This window comes from Eschrichtius robustus, chromosome 7, assembly GCF_028021215.1.
Source record: "Eschrichtius robustus isolate mEscRob2 chromosome 7, mEscRob2.pri, whole genome shotgun sequence".
In the NCBI taxonomy this organism is placed as follows: domain Eukaryota; kingdom Metazoa; phylum Chordata; class Mammalia; order Artiodactyla; family Eschrichtiidae; genus Eschrichtius; species Eschrichtius robustus.
The window spans coordinates 107729276-107750672 of record NC_090830.1 but is presented as its reverse complement, the minus strand read 5'-3'; the positions used below and the strand labels follow the sequence as shown (position 1 = coordinate 107750672).

General features: G+C 46.6%; 1 protein-coding gene across 1 annotated transcript in view; it reads left to right on the top strand.

The window, feature by feature from the left end:
• Positions 1 to 21397, top strand: part of TLL2 (tolloid like 2) — a 135080-nt gene that overhangs the window by 18347 nt on the left and 95336 nt on the right. The window contains exon 2 of the mRNA XM_068548993.1: positions 13274 to 13384. Coding sequence (XP_068405094.1) covers positions 13274 to 13384 — 111 coding nt within the window. The remainder of the gene's footprint in view (positions 1 to 13273; positions 13385 to 21397) is intronic.

The following is a 21397-nucleotide window of genomic DNA, read 5'->3' as shown; positions in this document are numbered from 1 at the left end:
CGCCTTGAGAATCCCTGAGCTGGTTCAGCTTTCTCAACGTATGGGTGAAAAAAATGACACCAAAGGGAAAAGTGGTCCACCCAGTGTCACATGCAGCATCCAAGCGCCCTCTTCCCAGTGTAGGCCACGCCTGTGATTCCATACTGCTTTAACTCTGGCCTTTCGTGTCCCAAGATGCAGCTCTACCGTGGAACATTTGTGATTAGGCCCATAAGTGGGAAACTAATTGAAAAATAAACCTGCAAGGCCAGGCTGTAGTGTAGAAATGAAAATCAGGGACCGGCCTGGTTGGTGGAGGTGAGGCGAGATGAGGTCAGGTTAGTACCTGCTGGAGGTCACCCCTGCAGGATAAATCCAGGACTCTGCTGGTTTTGGAGTGAGCCCTGGGGTAGGGCAGGGCCTGTGGCTGGGATGGGCTGGAAGGCTGCAGGGGGTGAGACGGGGAGTTATCCCCCAGCCGTGGCAGCCCTTCCTGGGCCTCCCGCTCTCTGGGTGCCAGGAAGCAGTCTTGGGGAGGGTGTGGCTGGTAACAGAAGGTGACAGTAGAGTTGAAGGGGTCTCCCTCTGACTGGCTGGGCTTCTGCCTGGCTCACAGACCTCCCAGCTCTGCAGGCCCCAAGCCAGGGGCCACTTAGAATCCCCAGAATCCCTCCTCGAGACTCTGTGGATCTCAGGGGGTGTTGGGGGGAGGGTTGTGAAGGACCCTCTGGCCAACCCCTCCTGTCCTCTGTCCCCTCCAGTCACCCCCACTGGACTGTCTGGTCTTGGACAGGCCAGCAGCTCATCTGGGAACAGAGCTCTTACCGCTGACCATGAGATCAGGCCCCACCTTGAATCCCAGTTCTAGAAACGGGGTCCTCTGTGAGGCGGTGAATGGGCTCCAAGTTTAGAGCCAAGAGGTCTGCCCTCAAGCCCCGCCCCCTTCTCACAGTTGTAAGTTAACAGGCTGGTCGTGGACTTCCCCGAGCCTGGCTTTCCCCCATGAAATCGGGCTGACGCCTTTGCCTTGCCATCCCCTGGGACTTCGGTGAGGAGCACTCCTCTCACTGGCTCACTTACGAAAACGGAACGTCCCAGAACTGAAGGTCCTTGCCAGGCCCTGAGCAGGGTGCTGGGGTGGGGTGGGGTGGGGAAGAATGTGTGTGTGGAGGGGATACAAACTGTGACGTGCTGCACCCGAGTGAGGGACTCCTTGTGCCCAGCTCCATCTTGGGTGCTCTAATAACCCTGGAATTTCGTTCCCTGTGTCTGAGACTTCCTTTTGCCCCTGCCCAGCCTCTCGGTTCCTGCAGCCTCACCTCCTGCCTCACTATCGTTGACGGTCCACGTGACTGGGTCCCCACTTCAGCCAGGGCCCCTCACCAGGTCCCTTCTGCTCCTGCCTGACAGTGCCTCACTGTTTCTCCCCTCAGGGCCTTTGCACATGCTGTCTCTTTGACCAGCATGCCCTTTTTCTTGTTATCCACTTGCCAGACTTCTGCTCACATGTCACCTTCTTACTCAAGTGTCACCCCCTCTGCAAGGCCTTCCCTGATCCCACCCCCAAGGCTGAGTTAGTCCCTCTTCCTATCCACGCTTCCATCCCTGCCTGAGCAACAGGGGTTACTTCAAGGCAAAGACGCATGGCAGTTGGGAGTTAGAATTGAGAGGTGGGCTAGAGCAAGTTGCCTAATCTCTCTGAGCCTACTTTCCTCATCGGAAAAAAGAGCATAATTATGCTTATTGCACAGAGTCGCTGTCTTGAGGGTTAGAAGAGTGTGGAGAGCCTAGCATGTGGCTGGTGCTCAAGAAGTATCAGTCCCTTCCTTTTCAGTGCCTTGGTCCTTAGAGAAGAATTAAAACACCAGATTTGGAAGAAACAGAGAGAGCTGTTTCAAGGTAAAGGGGGATGTGTTGGAAGGGTGTGAGCTCCCTGTCAACGGAGGGTTGTGAGAAGAGGCCACTCATGCATCACATGGTGGGTTGGACCCAATGACCAGTAGGGCCCCTTCTAGTCCTAGGAAGATTGCTGAGCATTGCAGCAGTCTCTAAAAGGTGTTCCTTAGGACGGAAGATTCAGTGAAAAGAAATTCCAGGGCAACCACATTGGCAAATGCTGCATTCTCTTTCTCTTCGAGAGTTGTGATGTTTGTTAGGATTGTAAAGGCTCTGAGAAGTACTGCAGTAAAGAATAGCAGTTCACTGCCGGGAGGCCCGGGTTTGATCCCTGGTCAGGGAACTAAGATCCCACAAGCTGTGCCAAGTGGCCCCAAAAAATGAACCTATCTATGAAACAGAAACAGAATCAGGGACATAGAGAATAGACTGCTGGTTGCCAAGGGGGAGGGGAGTGGGAGAGGGTTGGATTGGGAGTTTGGGATGAGCAGATGCAAACGGGTATATACAGAATGGATAAACAACAAGGTCCTACTGTACAGCACAGGGAACTATATTCAATATCCTGTCATAAACCATAATGGAAAAGAATCTGAAAAAGAATGTATATATATGCATACTGAGTCACTTTGCTGTACAGCAGTAATTAACACAACATTGTAATTTAACTGTACTTCAATAAAAATAAATTTTTAAAAAAAGCTTTATTGCTTTGCCAGGCAAAGGGGACCACAGGGGGCTAATGCCCTCAAGATTGCGTGTCCCGCCCTGGAGGGGTAGTGAGGAGTCTTACAGTGTTCAAGGAGCAGGGCGTGATCAGCTCCTGGGCATTCTTCTGATTGGTTGGTGGTGAGGTAATTGGGAGTCAGCATCATCAACCTCCTGTTTCCAACGGGTCTGGGGTCTGCGTGCTTGTGGACAGCGTACAGTTAACTTCTTCCACCTGGTGGGGGGTTTCAGTATCTGCAAAACAGCTCAAAGGACACAGCTCAGAATAGTATCAGTAGTCCTTGAGGAAGAACTAAAGGTCCTTGACTTTGTTTAATGGCTAAAGTATTATTATTTTGTCTTACTTGACTGTTTTCCTTTCTTTCTGCATTTTCTCACTTCTCTGATTAAATTTATTCTTTGACTAAAGTTTTTCTACAGACAAAAGGTGGGTGGAGCACATGGGTAGAAGTCTGTTCTGGGAAGGCCTCATAGGGTCCTGCTCAGTTACAATAGCATTTCTTATTAACTTCTTAGAATGCGAAACTTTGGGAAAAGTTGGCTTGGTGGAGGAGGGCTGTGATTTGGGAATCAGGGAGGCCTTTTTTGACTTAGAACACCCATGAAACCTCATCCTGCCTACACGACCTTGGCCAATTCCTACCTCCTCTCTGGGCCTTCCTTTGAAGTTCATTTATAGAAGGCATTTATCCTGATCCCTGGAACAGGGTGCTGTTTGCTTCAGCTGTTTGCTTTGGGCAAGATGCTGTGCTGTGGAGACCCTGAGATGGGAGCTGCAGTGATGGGCCTTTCCCTGCAAGGATTAGGTCATCTTTTGCAGCCTCGAGAATCAGGCTTATGGAATCAGATGGGGAACGTGACGTAACTTTAGAAACTGAGAGACTTTACAGATATTTATTGTTATTACAGTAGTGTGCTAGAGCTGGCTGTTGTTACCTGCTTGTGAGAGCCGAGTGTACACATATTCTCCATCTCCATGTTTTGTGATCTTGAAGTCAGCCTCGGTGAGAGTATTTACACCAGGGAAATGAGCAAACACTACAAATTAAGGCTCTCTCCTCACCCAGGCAGTTGTTAAATATCAGCACATCTTTGATTATATATCATTCAAAAGTATTTCTTTAAAATGTCTCCTTTTATATTTTTAAATTTATTATATAATAGCTTTAAAAATTTATTTGACTAGTTTAAAGGTTTCTATTTTTGATTTCTGAAAAGCAGTTTTCCTGTTGTATCTCATAATCTATTCCTGAAACAGTCACTATCCAGAGCTTCATAACAAAACACTACCACCAGGTGGCAACTCCCTGAATTGCAGGTTGGAGGTCCAGTGGGGTCAGCCAAGACTGGAGCAGACGGCATTTCCATTGGTGTGCCTTTTAGATCTTTCCTATGGCCTATCCATTCAAGGTCTACATTTCTGTGAAGAATTACCCTGCTTGACCTCTTTGTGGCAGCCATGACAGGCATAGAGAGGTGCAGGGGAGCCTGGGACCGAGGGGGCGTGGTTGCTGGAGGCAAAGCCCCTGGTGCCTTGAGTCAGTGCTTCTCAGACTTCTCTGTGCACACGTCCTGCCTGGGGATCTTGTTAACATGCAGCTTCCGATTCAGCAGCTCTGGGGTGGGCCCTGGGAGTGGGTGTTTCTATCAAGCTTCAAGATGAGGTCAATGCTGCCCGTCTAGAGATTACATACACTTTGAGGAGCCAAGGGTCGGCGGTGGTAGAAGAAGAAAGTTACCCGGGTGATAGGAGTCCTTCCTTTGAGAGTCTTCTCTTAGGAGGCTGACATGTTTTGCCTTTTGGTAACAATTCAGTAGCTCTGTGTTTTGAATGTATAGACTTGGCTCATGAGATCCTAAGTACTGTTCAACCAATACGTCGATTTAATTTTAATTTTTATTTATTTATTTTTTTAGTTAGACTATGGTTTTTTTTATTAATTAATTTTTATTGGAGTATAGCTGATTTACAATATTGTGTTAGTTTCTACTATACAGCAAAGTGGATCAGTTATACATATACATATATCCACTCTTTTTTAGGTTCTTTTCCCATATAGGCCATTACAGAGTACTGAGTAGAGTTTTCTGTGCTATACAGTACGTCCTTATTAGTTATCTATTTATATATAGTAGTGTGCATATGTCAATCCCAATCTCCCAGTTTATCCCTCCCCTCCTTACCCCCTGGTAGCCATAACGATTTAATTTTTAAATTTTTTATTTATTTGTGATTTATTTTGGTGTATAGTGTGAGGTTCAAAGCCAACTTGATTTTTCCTCAAAGAGCTAACCCATTGTCTCAACGTAATTCATTGATTAGTCCCCCTCTTTCCACAAATTTGTGAGACCTCTTTTGTCATAAATGAATTTTCTTATATAGACTAGGGATTGCTTCCAGACTATCCCATGTTGCAGGGTTGTTGAAGCTTTATAACATATTTTGATGTCAGACAAGACCAGCCTTCCTTTGGTACTCTTTTTCTTGACTGTTATCACCTAATTATGCAGATGAAGTGTAATATCATTTTGTCAATAATAAAAAAATTATTGAGGTTTTGATTAAAATGTATTAAACCTATACATTAATTTGGAAAGAACATTTCAGAGAAAGACAGAGTATGTCTTTCCTTTCCTGTCACTTTTTATAGCTCTTAGTAGAATTTTACAATGTCAACATAGTACTACTTTTTGTGTCAAGGTTTTTCCCAGATATTTGATGCTTTTTGCTGCTATTTTAAACAGAATTTATTATTTTATTTTATATTATATTATTTATATTATATTGCTGTACATTATATAAAATTTTACTTTATATTATTTACATTATATACTTATAGCACTTAGCCACATGTGGCAGTTTAAATTTAAATTAATTAAAATAAAATAAAATACTGAGGAGTATCTGCTGAGCTCTAGCATTTCAGCCTGACATGCTGGTCTCTGCTGGTGAAGCCTGTACTCTTGACCCTTTGGCTCTGGCTATAAATCCTCCTCTGTGGCTTTTCACCCTGACCTCAGGGCTCTGCTGGTCCACTGGCCCTCTCGGCACCTCTGCATCCTCCCTAGGCGTGTGGGAGCACCCAGAGCCCCAGACACCAGGTGCTGGGGGCCAGATTTGGGAGCACCCTGGGCCCACGTCTCTGGACACTCCCCTCTACTCATGCTGTCCCATTGCCCCTGTGTGTGGTGGATGGGCAGCTTCTCCCAGACTTGAGCCTCACTGGGCTATGCCTTGGGGAGTTGGCTAACAGCCTTATGTGCCCAGGCTCCCTCCCACCCCATGTCCCGCTCCTGTCCTCTGACGTGGAGGGCTTCCTCCTACTCCCCCTTCTGTCTGATGGGGACTCCCCTGCGTCATATCCAGCTCCTTCCCTGAAGTAGCTTTCACCCTTCTTCCCTCACTGGGGCCACAGTGGCAGAATGGATGCAGGAAACAAGACTCACTCTGTATTGAAAATTCACCAGTTTAATGTTTTCAGACATTTCCATCATCTCAAAAGGAAGGAGACATGGCTACTTCCCAGGCAGGCGGCTGGGAAGTAATCTGACCTTGCTTCGGGGATTGAACTCACATAAATAGAATTAATTTCTATTAATTTGTCAATATATATTTTTACTAATTTTCATTTCCTTTCATTAATTTACCAATAAATATTTCCTGAGCATATTCTCTATGCCAGACATTGTTCTGGGCATTACAGGGGTACTGTAGCCAAAAAAGTTGGCAAAAATCTTTGCCTATATTAACAGACCTTCTAGTGGTACCTTGGGTCCTGGTTTTGTGGTGGCTTCCCAGCCAGGGCAGTTATTCAACCTGATTTTTGTGCATAATACTTTTTGCTAGTCTTGAGAGTGGCCTGGTGACTATCTCCCATGGGGTTAAGAGCTAATGGCCTGTCCTCATTTCCTGACATGGCCTTGGCCTGTTGGACTGAGACACAGTGACCATCCCTACAGGAGAAGGTGCACTTCTTTCTATTTTGGGTGTAAATAACCTTTAGAGAAGGGTCTAGAAGCTCTGCTGGGTCTCAGATTCCATCTTAGGGTGGAGAGACTCAGGGCAGAAGACAGTTCTCTGAAACTTCCTCAAGGCATTCATTCAACAGATATTTCCTGCACGCCGACTGTGCTGAGAATGGACCTGTGGGGCAGGCAGACACAGTCCTTGCCTTCATGAAACTGCACAGATAGAAGTGAATTAACTTCGGTTGTGATGAGATCACATAGGAGAAGTTGGAGTAGAATGGCTGTTTTCGAGAGTGTGGCCTCATGACTCAGGACGGCTCAGGAGGGGTAGAATGTCCTGTGACCCTTCTGGAAGAACCCTCCAGGACATTCAGGAGAGGCCGGCAAGAACTATCTTGGAAAAAAACAGGAGACAAAGGCTTTCTCTAGCTGAGAGGGGAGGCTGTTTCAGAAGTGGGCTCCCTCCGTAACTCCATGGATGTAGCCCTCAAAGTCCCTGCAGTGCAGACGGAGCCCATCTCTCGGGATGTGAGCCTGACCGGAGGCTCTGGTGGCACCCATGCCGTCTCTTAGGTTGCAGACAGAGCCCTTCCTGTGTGCTTGGCTCAATAAATGCTTCCTTCCTGCCTTCCTTCCTCAGTCTGCTCTTTATTGTGCCTTTTTCCTGGAAGAGGAGCCATAGAGCCATAGTAGATGTTGCGTTGACCTGGAGTTGTGACCACCGGGGAGTCCCAGAGTGACACCACCTGCCTCCAAGCTGACTCCTGATCATTCTTGAGTTCTCCTACAAGGCATTGGTTGAGATCCTTGAAGCAACTGTGTTAGGAAGAGCACGTTGTGGTAGGAGTCTGGGGTGGCGACTCCCCACTGTTGCCTCAGGCTTATTTAGAATATCCAAAGCCCCTTTGGTGTTGGGGTTTTCACCCCTGGCTCCCAGTTGTATGTGGACAGATTCTACTCTGCTAGGTTAGACCAGAGCATAATGAGAGTTGTCTTGGACTTGAGTCTCGCCTTTGCCGAGTTACTTGGTAAGTGATTGTGAACAAATCACTCAGCCTCTCTGCACAACATGCTCATGTCTATGGAACGGGATCGGGGTAGGACTGGAGATGGCATCCTGATTCTGGACCTCTGTTCTGGGGTGCCAGTCACTCTGGTTTGAAGCCTGATGTTGGGGAGAAGGCTCAGAGAAGTCAAGTGATTTGCCGAAGGTCACGCAGCTATTAAATGGCAATAATGGGATTTGAACCCAGGATCCCTCTGGCTCTAAAGCATATGCTTTTAATCAACCTGCCTCCACAGGTGAACAATACAAAAGTTGCAGGCAGGAAGTGCCTTCAGGAAGAATTCCTTGCATGGGAATCAGCCTGGGGCTACTGCCTTTTGAGGTCAAGAGGACGCCTGAGTGCTGGGCATTGAAGTGCTCCAAAGCAGATGGAGACCAAGGTGGGCTGAGCAAGCCCTGGGGACAGTGCAAGAAGAGGAGAATTCTCAGCAGCCCTCTGACTTAGGAAGCGGTTGCTGAAGAGCAGCCCTATGCTCCCTTGCCCTGACCTCTGTCACGCTCTGGTTTGCAAACTGATGTGTGCAGGGACACCAGAGACTTAGCAAGGGGTGCTTCCATATAAGATTCTATGTGATTCTATTATAAGATTCTATTCTATAAGATTCTGTTAAAACTACTGGAGGATGCCCTGGTCATGGTGATCCTTACCCCACTTTACAGAAGAGAGCCTCACTTGTCACTCATCCTGAATCCCACTGCGTGCATTGGCTGGGGTACAAAAACCTCTGAGCGCTAAAGGGAAAACGAGAAACGATTGGTCACAGAGCAGCCGTCTTTGATGACGAGTCAAGGCATCTAGACCTGGCTTTCTCCTGTCTTTTCCTATCTGTATGAACTTCTGTTAAGGGGGATGCTTGGTGCTTAGTGGAATACTTTGAATTCAGAACAACTGAAATAGAGTAAGTTAATGACAGTGATTCTTTTAAGTATAACTGAAATGTTTTCTGGACTTCTAATATTTCAAGATATGTGGATAAAAACCAAGATGAATAATTCCTTGTTTTCTTTCTGATGCAGCGTGTGTTATTCAATAAGGTCGTTAAATCTATTTTACCAAATCACATCATGAAACATTTATTACAGTTACAGTCAATCCTCATCTTATAAAATGTTTACTATTTTTTTTACTTCTTATGAACAAAATAAAAAATACAGGGGCTTCCCTGGTGGTGCAGTGGTTAAGAATCCGCCTGCCAATGCAGGGCACACGGGTTCAAGCCCTGGTCCAGGAAGATCCCACATGCCGTGGAGCAACTAAGCCCATGCGCCACAACTACTGAGCCTGCGCTCTAGAACCCGCGAGCCACAACTACTGAGCCCACGTGCCACAACTACTGAAGCCCGCATGCCTAGAGCCCGTGCTCTGCAACAACAGAAGCCACAGCAATGAGAAACCCGCGCACCGCAACGAAGAGTAGCCCCTGCTCGCCGCAACTAGAGAAAGCCCGCACGCGGCAACGAAGACCCAACGCAGCCAAAAATTAAAAAATAAATAAATTTATAAAAAAAAATAAAATAAAATAAAAAATACATTTAAACTCATGGTGAAAAATCATAAATGTCAGGCTCACAATATACATAAGGATATGTGGTTTTTAAAAATTATTTGGGAAGACACGAGCACAAAAGTTTGAGCACTTCCTTGGCTTGTTGGAGTCTTCCCAGGTTCTGTTAATCTACTCCCTTCTCCACCCGCCCTCTTGCTTCTCTTTCTGCTCTCAGAATGTGAGAAGTGTTCCTGATTATCTACCACTGTGAATACCATCATTGACACACAGACGTTTTTTTCTTTGAGGAAGAGATGGCACTGTATTGTGAACTTGTGCTAAGTCTTCAGGAAGGTGGGAGGGGCTCAGGACCGGTAGCTGGAAACCATCTTTGGCTGAGCCAGCTTTGTTACACATTTCAACAAGGTGAGAATAAGTGTACATTTCAAAGATTTAAGCAAATTTGAAGTTGTGCAACCATCACCACAATCCAGTTTTAGAACATTTCTACCACCTGGAAAAGTTCCTTTGTGGCCACTTATAGTCAAGTCTCATTCCCACCCCCAGCCATAGGCAATCACTAACCTTTCTAGCTCTATAAACTTGCCTTTCTAGACGTTTCATATAAATGGAATCATATAATATGTAGTCTTCTGCATCTTGCTTCTTTCACTTAGCATGATGTTTTTGAGATTCATATGTGTTGTAGCGTGTGTCAATAGTTTGCTCTTTTTAATTACTTGGTGGTTTTCCATTGTATAGAGAGATCACGTTTTGTTTATCCATTCAACAGTTGATAGACGTTTAGGTTGTGTTCAGGTTTGGGGCAATCATTAATAAGCCTGCTATTAACATTTGAGTATATGTCTTTGTGTGGGCCTATGTTTTCATTTCTTTTGGGAAGATCTATAGGAGTGGAATTGCCAGGTCTTGTGATAAGTTTAACTTTTTTAGGAAAATGCCAAGTAGCTTTCCCTAGGGAGTATACAATTTTACATCCCTACTAGCAATGTATGAGGTTTCCCAGTTCTCTCCACCAAAAGCCTGAGTTTTAATCAGTCTTTGTTACTCAAAAGGCCTTTTCAGTTTTTGTTTTACTGTTTAGTGATGAGAATAGGTTGGCTCTTCCAACTCCTCAAGTCCCTGAATCTCTGGACTCTCTCCATTCCTTTTCATTCCCACTATAAATTGCTCAATTCTTTTTTTTTTTTAATTCAATTTATTTAAACAACAACAATAAAACAAAAAGAGTTCACCTATTTCTTCCACCTATTTCTCTTCACCTATTTTGTATATATATGAAATATCTATATAGATATAGATATAGATACACATATTTCACTTAGTATAATGCCCTCAACATTCATCCATGTTGTTGCAAACGGCAAGGTCTTGGTTTTTTTATGGCTGAATAATATGGACACTTTACGTTGTTTCCATATCTTGGCTATTGTAAATAATGCTGCAATGAACATGGGGGTACAGATTTCGCTTCAAATTAGTGTTTTCATTTTCTTTAGATAAGTACTCAGAAGTGGAACTGCTGGATCACATGATAGTTCTATTTTTCATTTTTTGAGAAACCGCCATTCTGTTTTCCACAGTGGCTGCACCAATTTACATTCCCACCAACAGTGCACAAGGATTTCTTTTTTTCCACAACTTTGCCAACACTTGCTTTTCTAGTCGTTTTGATAACAGCCATTCTAACAGGTATGAGACGATATTTCACTGTGGTTTTGCATTTCCCTGATGATTAATGATATAGAGCCTCTTTTCATGTACCTATTGGTCATCTGTATGTCTTTGGAAAAAATGTGTCTTCAGGTCTTCTGCTCATTTTTTAATTGGATTGTTTTTTGCTATTGAGTTGTATGAGTTCTTTATATATTTTGGATATTAACCCCTTATCAGAATATGGTTTGCAAATAATTTCTCCCATTCAGTAGGTTGCCTTTTCATTTTTGTTGATGGTTTCCTCTCAATGCAGAAGACTTGTAGTTTGATATAGTCTCACTAATTTATTTATTTATTTATATTTTATTTTATTTATTTATTTTTGGTTGCATTGGGTCTTCGTTGCTGCACACGGGCTTTCTCTAGTTGCGGTGAGCAGGGACTACTCTTCGTTGTGGTGCGCGGGCTTCTCATCATGGTGGCTTCTCTTGTTGCGGAGCACGGGCTCTAGGAGCGTGGGCTTCAGTAGTTGTGGCACGTGGGCTCAGTAGTTGTGGCTCGCGGTCTCTAGAGCGCAGGCTCAGTAGTTGTGGCACACGGGCTTAGTTGCTCCGTGGCATGTGGGATCTTCCCGGAGCAGGATTCGAACCCGTGTCCCCTGCATCGGCAGGTGGACTCTCAACCACTGCGCCACCAGGGAAGTCCTCACCTATTTATTTTTGATTTTATTGCTTTTGCTTTTCTATGTCATATTCAAAAAAACCATTGTCAAGACTTATGTCAAGGAGCTTACTGCCTATGTTTTCTTCTAGCAGTTTTACGATCTCAGGTCTTATGTCCAAGTCTTTAATCCCTTTTGAGTTAATTTTTGTGTATGGTATAAGATAGTGGTCCAGTTTCTTTTGTATGTGGCTCCAATTTTCTCAACATCATTTACTGAAGAGACTGTCCTTTCCCCATTGTATATTTTTGGCTTCTCTGTCATAAACTAATTGACCATATAAGCATGGGTTTATTTCTGGGCTCTCTATTTGGTTCCATTGATCAATGTATCTGTTTTTATGCCAATACCATACTGTTTTAATTATTACTTTGTAATATAGTTTGAAATCAGGGAGCATGATGCCTCCATGCCCAGTTCTTTTTAAAGCCTTATCTTTCTTGTAGTATCCTGTCAAACACATCTAATGGTAACCAAGACGTGCTGTTGACATTCTGACTCCCCATCTCTTCACTTAAAGCCATAAGCTCATTTAGTTCATCATCTGCCTTCCAAGTTAATGCAGGCAATAGTTTTACCAAATACTTCACCACTGTGTAATATTGATTGCCTTCTTCCAGCCTGCAGTAATAGTTTCCTTGATACCCACTACCTGGCCCAAAGACAATGGATTTTTATTACCAAGAAACATACCACTTCTGATAGCAATTTCTGTGTTAGTCAGGATAAAGAGGTTGTGCTGCAGTAACAAATAGCCCCAAATTTCAGGTACTTATAAAAATAATGGTTTTTATTTTCCTCATTCATGTTACATATCCATCCTAATCAGCCATCCCTCTGCTCCATATCATATTTACTCCAGAACTTAGGGTTTTAGAGTCACCCCTATCTGAGCCACTGCTTGTCCTCTGGGAGAGAGAATGAGGACATGGTGAATCATACACTAGCTCTTAAAGCTCCTTCTCACATTTGATTAGCCAGAACAGGTGAAGTGGCCAATGCTGACATCAATGGGGAAGGGAAATAGAATCTTTTCCCAGGGAACGGAAGCAAATATTGTGAACATTAGTTATCATGTATTGTATTATGCTTTTTATTTATTTATTTATTTATTTATGGCTGTGTTGGGTCTTCGTTTCTGTGCTAGGGCTTTCTCCAGTTGCGGTGAGCGGGGGCCGCTCTTCATCGCGGTGCGTGGGCCTCTCACTGTTGCGGCCTCTCTTGTTGCGGAGCACAGGCTCCTGACGCGCAGGCTCAGTAGTTGTGGCTCACGGGCTTAGTTGCTCCGTGGCATGTGGGATCTTCCCAGACCAGGGCTCGAACCCGTGTCCCCTGAATTAGCAGGCAGATTCTTAACAACTGCGCCACCAGGGAAGCCCCCTATATTACGCTTTAAAAAAAAATATCCTGAAAACTCTGAAGAAGGGAGAAACAGCTGTCTTTGTGTGGTGGTTTTGCCCACAGCTGCCTACAGTGACAGTAAGACAGGGTGACCTTTCAAAATACCTTACAGACCTAGGCCTTTGATCTTTATTGTGGTTGTCCCCAGCCCTGTGGCTTTGATGCACAGATTTATTATCTGTTGTTCTTTTTCTACCAGTCCTATCTCTTAGGCTCAGGAAGAAATTTGATTGGATGGACTATCTTTTCTAGAGTTTACTACTGAGCTTCCAATACCCTCTGGGCCACTAGTAAATTCATTCCTTGATCTCCAGTTTAAATTGATCCATTTCTGTTTTTTCTTCCCAGCTGTCTTTTGGGGAGACATTGCCTTAGATGAAGAGGACCTGAAGTTATTTCACATCAGCCAAACCCATGACTGGATCAAGCAGTCAGTGGAGGAAACAGGACACAGCACCGGTAAGTACTGCGTCCCCTCCACCCCTGCCCTGGAGAGAAGGGTCAGGGACTCCAGCACGGGGTGATGTGGACCACAAGTCATAGGTATTTGACCTGTCGGTCCAGGGCCCACCTGTCAGTGGAAAACCAGAGGGGTCACCCCTTGTCTGTTGCAGGCTGTGAAGGTGGAGCCTCCAAGTTTGCTTATCCTTCTAAGAAAATCTTCATTAGCCTCTTTATCCAAAGATTCAGCCCTGAGCTCAGAGAGTTCAGAGTTGAACTCAACCTAGGTTCTCAGGACTCTGGCCTCAGGGTCCAGAACTTCCCAAATGGAGAGAATTCCTGGATGGGCTCCATTTAGGGCATATCTGATGGTGATGCTGATACTGATTAGCAGTGGGAAGATGCTTGGTGGGGGGGAGCGCCCCAGGTTGGGGTGGTATTGTGCACTTGTTTGGCCTACAAACCAGGTGACAATCCCCTGGGGGCAGGAAACACAGATTGGGTGTCAGACTTTGATTACTCTTCTCCTTTGATTACTTTTCCTCCTTGCCTTCGCCTTGGGGTGAATAGTAATGAGACTGGTCTCCTGATTTCTCCTCACCTCCCTGCCCACTGGGCTCTGACACCTCCCCTCTGTGGAATCTCCATTCTCAGAAGCAGCCCCAGGCACTGAGCTGCGGGAGCTGATAGGCTGTGTGGCTGATTGTGGCTTATTATTCGGTGACCAAGGCTCGTGTGTGCCTGATACTACACTGTCTCTGCTACCTGCCACCCCTCCACCCACCCTCCCTTCCTTTCTCTCGAGGATTTTAAAAAATTGTGGTAAGAACACTTAACATGAGATCTACTGTCTTAACAAAATGTTAAGTGTACAATACAGTACCATAAACTACAAACACGATGTGATACAGCAGATCTCCAGAACATTCATCTTGTATAACTGAAGTTTATACACCGCCCCCCTTTTTTAGCACCTATCATGGATCTAATGCGGTGCTGGTGAGAGAAAGAGGAAAAGGATGTGACCTCTGACTTCAAGGAGACCTTTCACGCCAGGCAGACAGGGTGGACAAGCTTGCTAACATCTCCAAAGTTCAGTTTTCCTATCTGTAAAATGCGGATGAAACTAGTACTCACTTCATTCAACAGGGGTTGGGAGGATTGACTCCAAAAGTAACAGGCTAACCTGGTGCCTAGCACATGGCATGTTCTCAGGCAATGGCAGATGTTATCACTAAGCACCCGAGTCCGGAGGAATGAGACTGAAGTGTAGATAGATAAACTGTAATTCCTCATGACAAGAGCTACAATGAATCAAGAGCAGTGGGAAGAAGATGGGCCAAGAAAGGCATCATGGGAATGGGCACTCTTGCCTTGTGTCTTGAAGGATGCGTAGGAGTTCCTTAGGTGAAGAATCAAGAAAAGATATTTCAGCAGAGGAGAAACTGTGTGCAGAGGCAGGGAGTATGAGGGGCTGTCTTAATTTGAGGAACAGAGGAAAGGTGTGGGTCACTGGAGGGTGGCTCCTTGGGGGGCTATCGTAGAGAGAAGCACAAGGAGAAGTTGCTGGGGTAGACGATGAAAGTCCCTGTTGGCGGGGTGGGTGGGAATGTCCCCAGAGCAGGAGGCAACTCCCCCGGTGCCCAATGCCTGTTGCGCTAATGAGCTGGAGCTTTCCCCTGTGGGTGGCAGGGGTCCTGCCCAAGGTTTCTGAATAGGAACGTGATGTGCTCATCTTTGGCTTGGGGGAGTCTTGGTGGAGTCCCCTCTCCCGCTGCTCTCCACAGCCCACCAGCTGCCCTGAGGTTGCTGGGTTCCGGGCTGGCTGCTTGGGCAGCCTCACCATGCTGCTTGCTGGTGGTGATGATGGGAGAGGGGTTGTCAAGGCAACCCCTTTCCCTCTGCTGATGAACCTGGTGGATTCCAAGAACATCCCCAAAGCCCCCCGTCCCTGAGTGTCTTGCAAGGCTCCAAGATTCCACCAGAACTAATTCACCAATTCTTCATTTCAGTATTTCCTGGCAAAAAAGGCCCTGTGATCTGTATCCACTTGGGAGGGAAGGGGAAGAATATATTGTATTCATGTTTCTGGATGTGGTCCCAATTCATTCATTCACTCACGCACTCACTGATTCATTGAAACCTCTATTGAGTGTTCACTTTGTGCCAGGTCTTGTGCCCGACCCTGAGACGGTATAGTCTGAGGTTTCTCTTTTTAAGGACGTACCAGCTAGTGGAGGGAATAGATGCAGAAACCAAAAAGGGTAAAGAGTGAGGGATGGAGGTGGGGTGTCCCAGGAAACACAGTGGGAGCGGAGGGCACTAAGAAGAACTGGGACCATTGCTGTGGGGAGAGCCAGAAAGGCCTCCCAGAGGAGGGGGTCCTGGGGAGGTGGAGGGGTTTCCCAGGCTGGAGAAGAAGGAGTCAGAGGGTAGATAAGGACATTCCAGACCGAGGGAGGCGTCCTTCTTGGGGTGGGAAATGGGCTGGCAGCCTCCACTAAGGAGGTTACATGCTTCCTTCTTGTCCAGTTGTTGGTTCCCTCTTTCTGGGGGGTTGGTAGGGCTGTGCCCAGAGTGGGGGGCACCTCCCACCGCTCATGGGGACGTGAGCAGCTACAGGAGCTAGGCCAGGCTCCACACAGGATGTAGGGGTGAGGCAAGGCAAGAGGGCAAAGGCTGTCAGAAGGCCAGGGTCCTCATCACCAGTGGTCGGGAGGAGGGAGGAACGATTAGGCACGTTAGAGTTCCTTTTTGGTGTCTGGCTCTATGATTATCACTTCTTCGGATTTGGGGGACCTCTCGTGGATGTTTTGAAAAGTCCATTTGAGTTTTAAATGGGGTTTTGGAATCCAGATTATTTTTCACACCATTATATACACAGCCTTAATTGAGCTCTAACAAAAGGCAGCATCTCTTCATAATTCTGTCACTCCAAGTCATCATACGCTCCCCCCGCCCCCCCCCCCCGCCAGATTCTTACCTGGAGGCCTAGAGAAGTTGACCTGATTGTAACTTTGTGTGATTTAATTATTTAACTTTCCTTTTTGCACCATTACCTTAGTACTTAAAACTAGTGAACTTCACATAGCTCAAACATAGAGTGTGATGTACTTTGACACGTGTTCATGTCCACGTAACCACCACCCAGACCAAGGGATGGAACATTTCCAGAACCCCGGAGACTCCCTCATGCCCCCTTCCAGCCAGCACCCACCCCCCAGCAGCCACTAGTCTGACCTCTCTCCACACAGATGCATTTTACCTGCATGAATGGAACCATGTGGACAGACGCATTTTACCTGCATGAATGGAACCATGTGGACAGACGCATTTTACCTGCATGAATGGAACCATGCGGTGTGTGTTGTTTGTGTCTGTCTCCTTTCCCTCAGCTTTGTGACTGTGAAATTCCCGCACGTTGTTGGGTGAAGCGCTGGTTTGTCCTCTCATCTTTTGCAGTGTTCTCCTGAATGAATGTACCCTAGTTTATTCATTCTTCTATTGACAGCCATTTGGACAGTTGACAGTTTGGGGCTATGAAAACTAAAGCTGCTGTTGTCTTTCTTGTACGTATCCTTCGGTGGACACAGGCACTCATTTCCAGGAATGGAATTGCTGGGTCACAGGGTATATGTAAGTTATTAGTAGAATCAGTCAGTTTTCCCAAGTGGTAGTACCAGTTTACACTCTGTGTGGGTACATATTGATTTGGAAAGCAGGGCGGGGCGGGTGGGGTGATGTGTGTGTGACCGTGCAGGATCCAAGGAGGCCTTTGGGTCTTGGTCTCTCTGGCTTGGGGACCCCACTCACACCTCCAGACCTGCACAGCAGTCAGTTGATGCCCGGACACCATCACGAATGCTCAGGGTTGGTCCTGTCAGCAATCCTTCTGCTGTCCTTGGGGGACCTGCCATGGCACAGCATGGGGACCCAAGCTTGGCAAATGTGAGTGAGAGACCCCAGAGAGAGGCTGGGCCTTGGCCAGCCACCATGGCAGTTGTGTGCCCAGCTGCTGGAGAGTGGCCTGCCTGGAAGTTGCCTTGAGGATGCTGCAGTGAAGGGAAGCCTAGCAGCCCTGCCTTCGCCTCCTTCGTGGCGCTCTCCCAAGGCTGCCATGGTCAGCCTCACGGTCTAAGAACCTGAGTACCTGTCTTCTTTTTCCTTCTCCCCTGTGAGCTGAGAGAGGGCAGAGTCCACATATATTTGACTTTGGATCCCACAGAGGTGGCCCGGCACTTTGTATCTAGAAGGCACTGGCCAGCATTGTTGGAGAAGGGAGAGGGAAGAGATACAGACAGAGACTGGCAGGCCCTGGAGTACCTCCCAGGGGCCTTGGGGTGAAGAGCTCCCACAGGGCTTTGCTCCCAGGAGGGCAGTGAAAGCGCTGGCCACCGTCACAGGCCTTGGTCTCAGACTGTCTGGGCTTGAAGCCTCGAGCTGGGCCTCAGTTTCTTCATCTGTCAAATGGGAATAGTGATAATCCTTACCTCAGAGTGATGTTGTGAGGAGAAAAGGAAAGAATACGTGTAAAGTGCTGAGCGCAGTGCCTGGCATGTAAGAAATGTGCAATAAATATCAACTCTGCCTTCTCTTCCTCATTATTAGTAGTAGTAGTATTTGCAGAAAGAACACTGACCAGGGAGGGTTTAAGGTTAAAGTGGAGAATGGGAGAAATTTGCTACGTGCTGGAGGGAACTTTGGGGGCTTGGGCAAGAGGCCTTTGAAACATGTACCTTTCTGGGGTTTCCTCCTTCCCAAGCTTGAGATATGTAATTTTTTTTCCACTATATTTTTATGGCAAGGTGATTTTTACCCTGATCACTTTTCTCTGAGGGCCAATAGTACTTTGCATCTATCTAAAATAGTTATTTTATTTTCAGAATGGGAATATTTTAAATTATTTTTGCTGATTAAACTAACACTGCTAGTTGTTAAAAAAAAAAAAAAAAAGTCCAATAGCTCAAATTTGTAGAAAGTAGAAAGTGAAAATCCCCTTTTATCCCAGCCCTGGGGGGTCCCCATCACGATCTGTTTGCTGGATTCCTTCCAGCCTTATTGTGCTCAGGCCATGTGCAGATATTTTTTAAACATAAAAGGAATTTTTCTTAACACCCTGTTGTGTAACCTGCGTCTTTAACACCACACCATGGACATCTTTTCACGTGGTACTTTGAGGTCTATCACATTTAATGTGCAACTCTGCCACCATTTATCGAATGCATCCATACAGATGGACATGACGGTTGTTTCCCTTCTTTTCTGTAGTGTTTTTTTCTATTAGAAATGTTGATGCTGTGAACAACACTGTGCTGTTGTTCTTTAAACATTTGCTTTGATTAAAAAAGAAATTTAAAAGGAACCACACCTTTATCTGCTCTTTGTACTTCCACATGTGTGAAAGGATGTGTTCTTAGATATCGGTTATTTCATTTCCAAGCTTTGGTAATTGCCCCTGGTTTTTTGGGCGGTGGCGTGGGAAGAGGGCTAAATCCCTGGAGGTGGATGGGATGCAGTGCAGCCCCAGATGCCTCCTTTCCCTGGTTTATCCTGTGAACTTGAAGCTGCTTTCCTGGTTGCAGAATGAAACGATGTCATGGCCCTAGAAGTGATCTAGTCTCCCTCGTTTCCTAGATGTGCCCAATGTCCCACATTCAGTCAGTGGAAGAACCAGAACGAGAACCCAGGTTTCCCATCTCCTAGGCTGTGTCCTCCATTGTACCAACCCGTCTGCCATGTTGCCAGGTGGAAGGAATGGAAAACAACAGAGGTGCATGTAGTCATTCCTTTGCCAGCCCTGGGAAAGTAGCTGGAGTCTTTCTGGACCAGGAAGCGAGCAAAGACCTTGTGCCCGGGTTGGTTTGAGAGCCCACTCAGGGTGCTGTGCTGGCCACAAAAAAAAAAAGCCGCTGAGAGCTCTCGGGCCCCCAGCAGGAAGCATCCTCGCTGTTCACTTAGGACCCCAGGGCTCGTGGTGATTACTTCCGATCAGTCTCCCTGCCTCCAGTCTCTGCTTCCCCATCCTGCTTCCAGGTGATCTTCCTGGACCTGACCTTGCAACCACCGTACTGGGTTGAATAGTGTCCCCCCCAAATTTATGTCTACCTGAACCCCAGAATGTGACCTTATTTGGAAATAGAGTCTTTGCAGATCTAATTAGTTAAGGATCTTGAGATCAGCCTGGATTCAGGGGTGCCTTAAATCCAATGACCGGAGTCCTTACAAGAAGAGGAGAGGACTCAGAGAGACACACAGAGGAAGGCCACGTGAAAGAGCGAGGCAGAGACTGGAATGATGCAGCTATAAGCCAGGGGGCACCAAGGATTGCCGGGAGCTGCCACAGACTAGGAAGAGGCAAGGAAGGATTCTTGCGGAGCCTGCAGAGGGAGCACGGCCCTGCCAACACCTTGATTTCAGCCTTCCAGCCTTCAGAACTGTGACAGAATAGATTTCTGTTTTTAAGCCTCCAACGCTGTGGTAACTTGTTACGGCAGCCCTAGATAACTGATACCACTGTGTTTTCTAAAACCCTTCCATGGCTGCCTATCACTTAGCAGAAACATTCCTTATCTGGCCCCTAAAGTCCTCCACGCTTTATCCACAACTTACATATCCGGCTCCCTTCCCGCCCCTCAGCCTCCTGCCAAACGCAATGATGCCGTGTCTACAGGCCCCAAGTGTCCTTCCTTCCAGCCTTCTGTTCCAGCTCTGCCCTCTGCTCCAAGTCCCCATTCTACAGAAAAAGAAATGAAGGACAGCCTAAGACACACCACGGACAGCCTAAGACGCACCCAGGGCCCTGCATCTGGTGGGATTCGTGATACCTCTTTAGTCAGCACAGCTGCCAGCCTGGGAGTCCACTTGGGTTGACAGCGCTGTTAACATTAACCTTATTTTGTGCTTCAGATGGAGAGAGCGCTATTTTCCCCCCATTTTCAGACAGCCCCGTTTCCCTGCCGTGAGAGCCTCCAGAGGAAGTGGCAGCAGCCTTTTGGATGTGCCTGGGGGCAAGGAGGCAAGAGCGCATTCTTCAGGGAGAGAAAGTCCTTCTGTGTGCATTTTATTTGCAGTGAGAAGAATGGGAGTTCTGGGCAGGCATGGGCCAAGCTGTTCTGTGAATGGGGCCCTTGAATTAACATCGCCGAGTTTCCTAAAGCTGCTAATCGGATTAGCTGTGTAGTGAAGGAAGTACTTAGCTGGACGCACACACACACACACACACACACACTCTCCCATCCTCTTGCATCCTCTTCGATGTGGTGGTGCAGAACCTGACGCCCCCATTTCTGAGCTCTGGGACACCTCACCCCCTAACCACACAAGATGTGGAGGAAAGCCCCGCGTGGTTGATGTTTGGGGACTTTTTGGTTGTTTATTTCTTCCCTAAAGAGTCCTGGAAGCAAAGTCGAACGTTCTCATCTTTGCGAATGTCTGGAAACTTGGAGAGGAAACCTCATCTTGCAGTTGTCTCCCTCCGGGTAATGGATCTGATTTCTTGCTCTTTGTAATGAAGACTCTGGAAGGGGAAATGGCTTTCATTACTTACTGGTTCTGATGGAAGCTGATGTTTCCTGTCTTGTCTATTCTGAGCCACTGGACCACGTCCACCTCTATTTAAGAAACCAACCTTAGTCTAAACTCCTGCCATCCGTGTAGGGCATCCACATAAGCCTAACAGTTTGTGCATTTGAGTTCAAAATAATAAATTAGCAGGAGAGAGTCGAAGACGTTAGTTTGGCTAACTTGCCTCCTCTCCCTGGGCCTCATCACTCCGAGATGGACCCCGCAGAGCCTTCAACTCCTTGAGTTCCTTTTCCTATGCTGTCCGTGACTTGGAGGGGCACATGCTACCGTCACCTGGTCTCAGTGTCCCCTCTGAAGAGAGGGTCTCCTGAAACCATATCCTTACTTCTTTCCAGCCAGTTTGAGCTCTGGATTTGAACGCTGGTGTTTCAGGCTGGAGAAAAGAGGGGAAGCAAAGGCCATGGGGCATAGAGGGACTAAATTTAGGCACAAAAGGCTAAAGCGCAC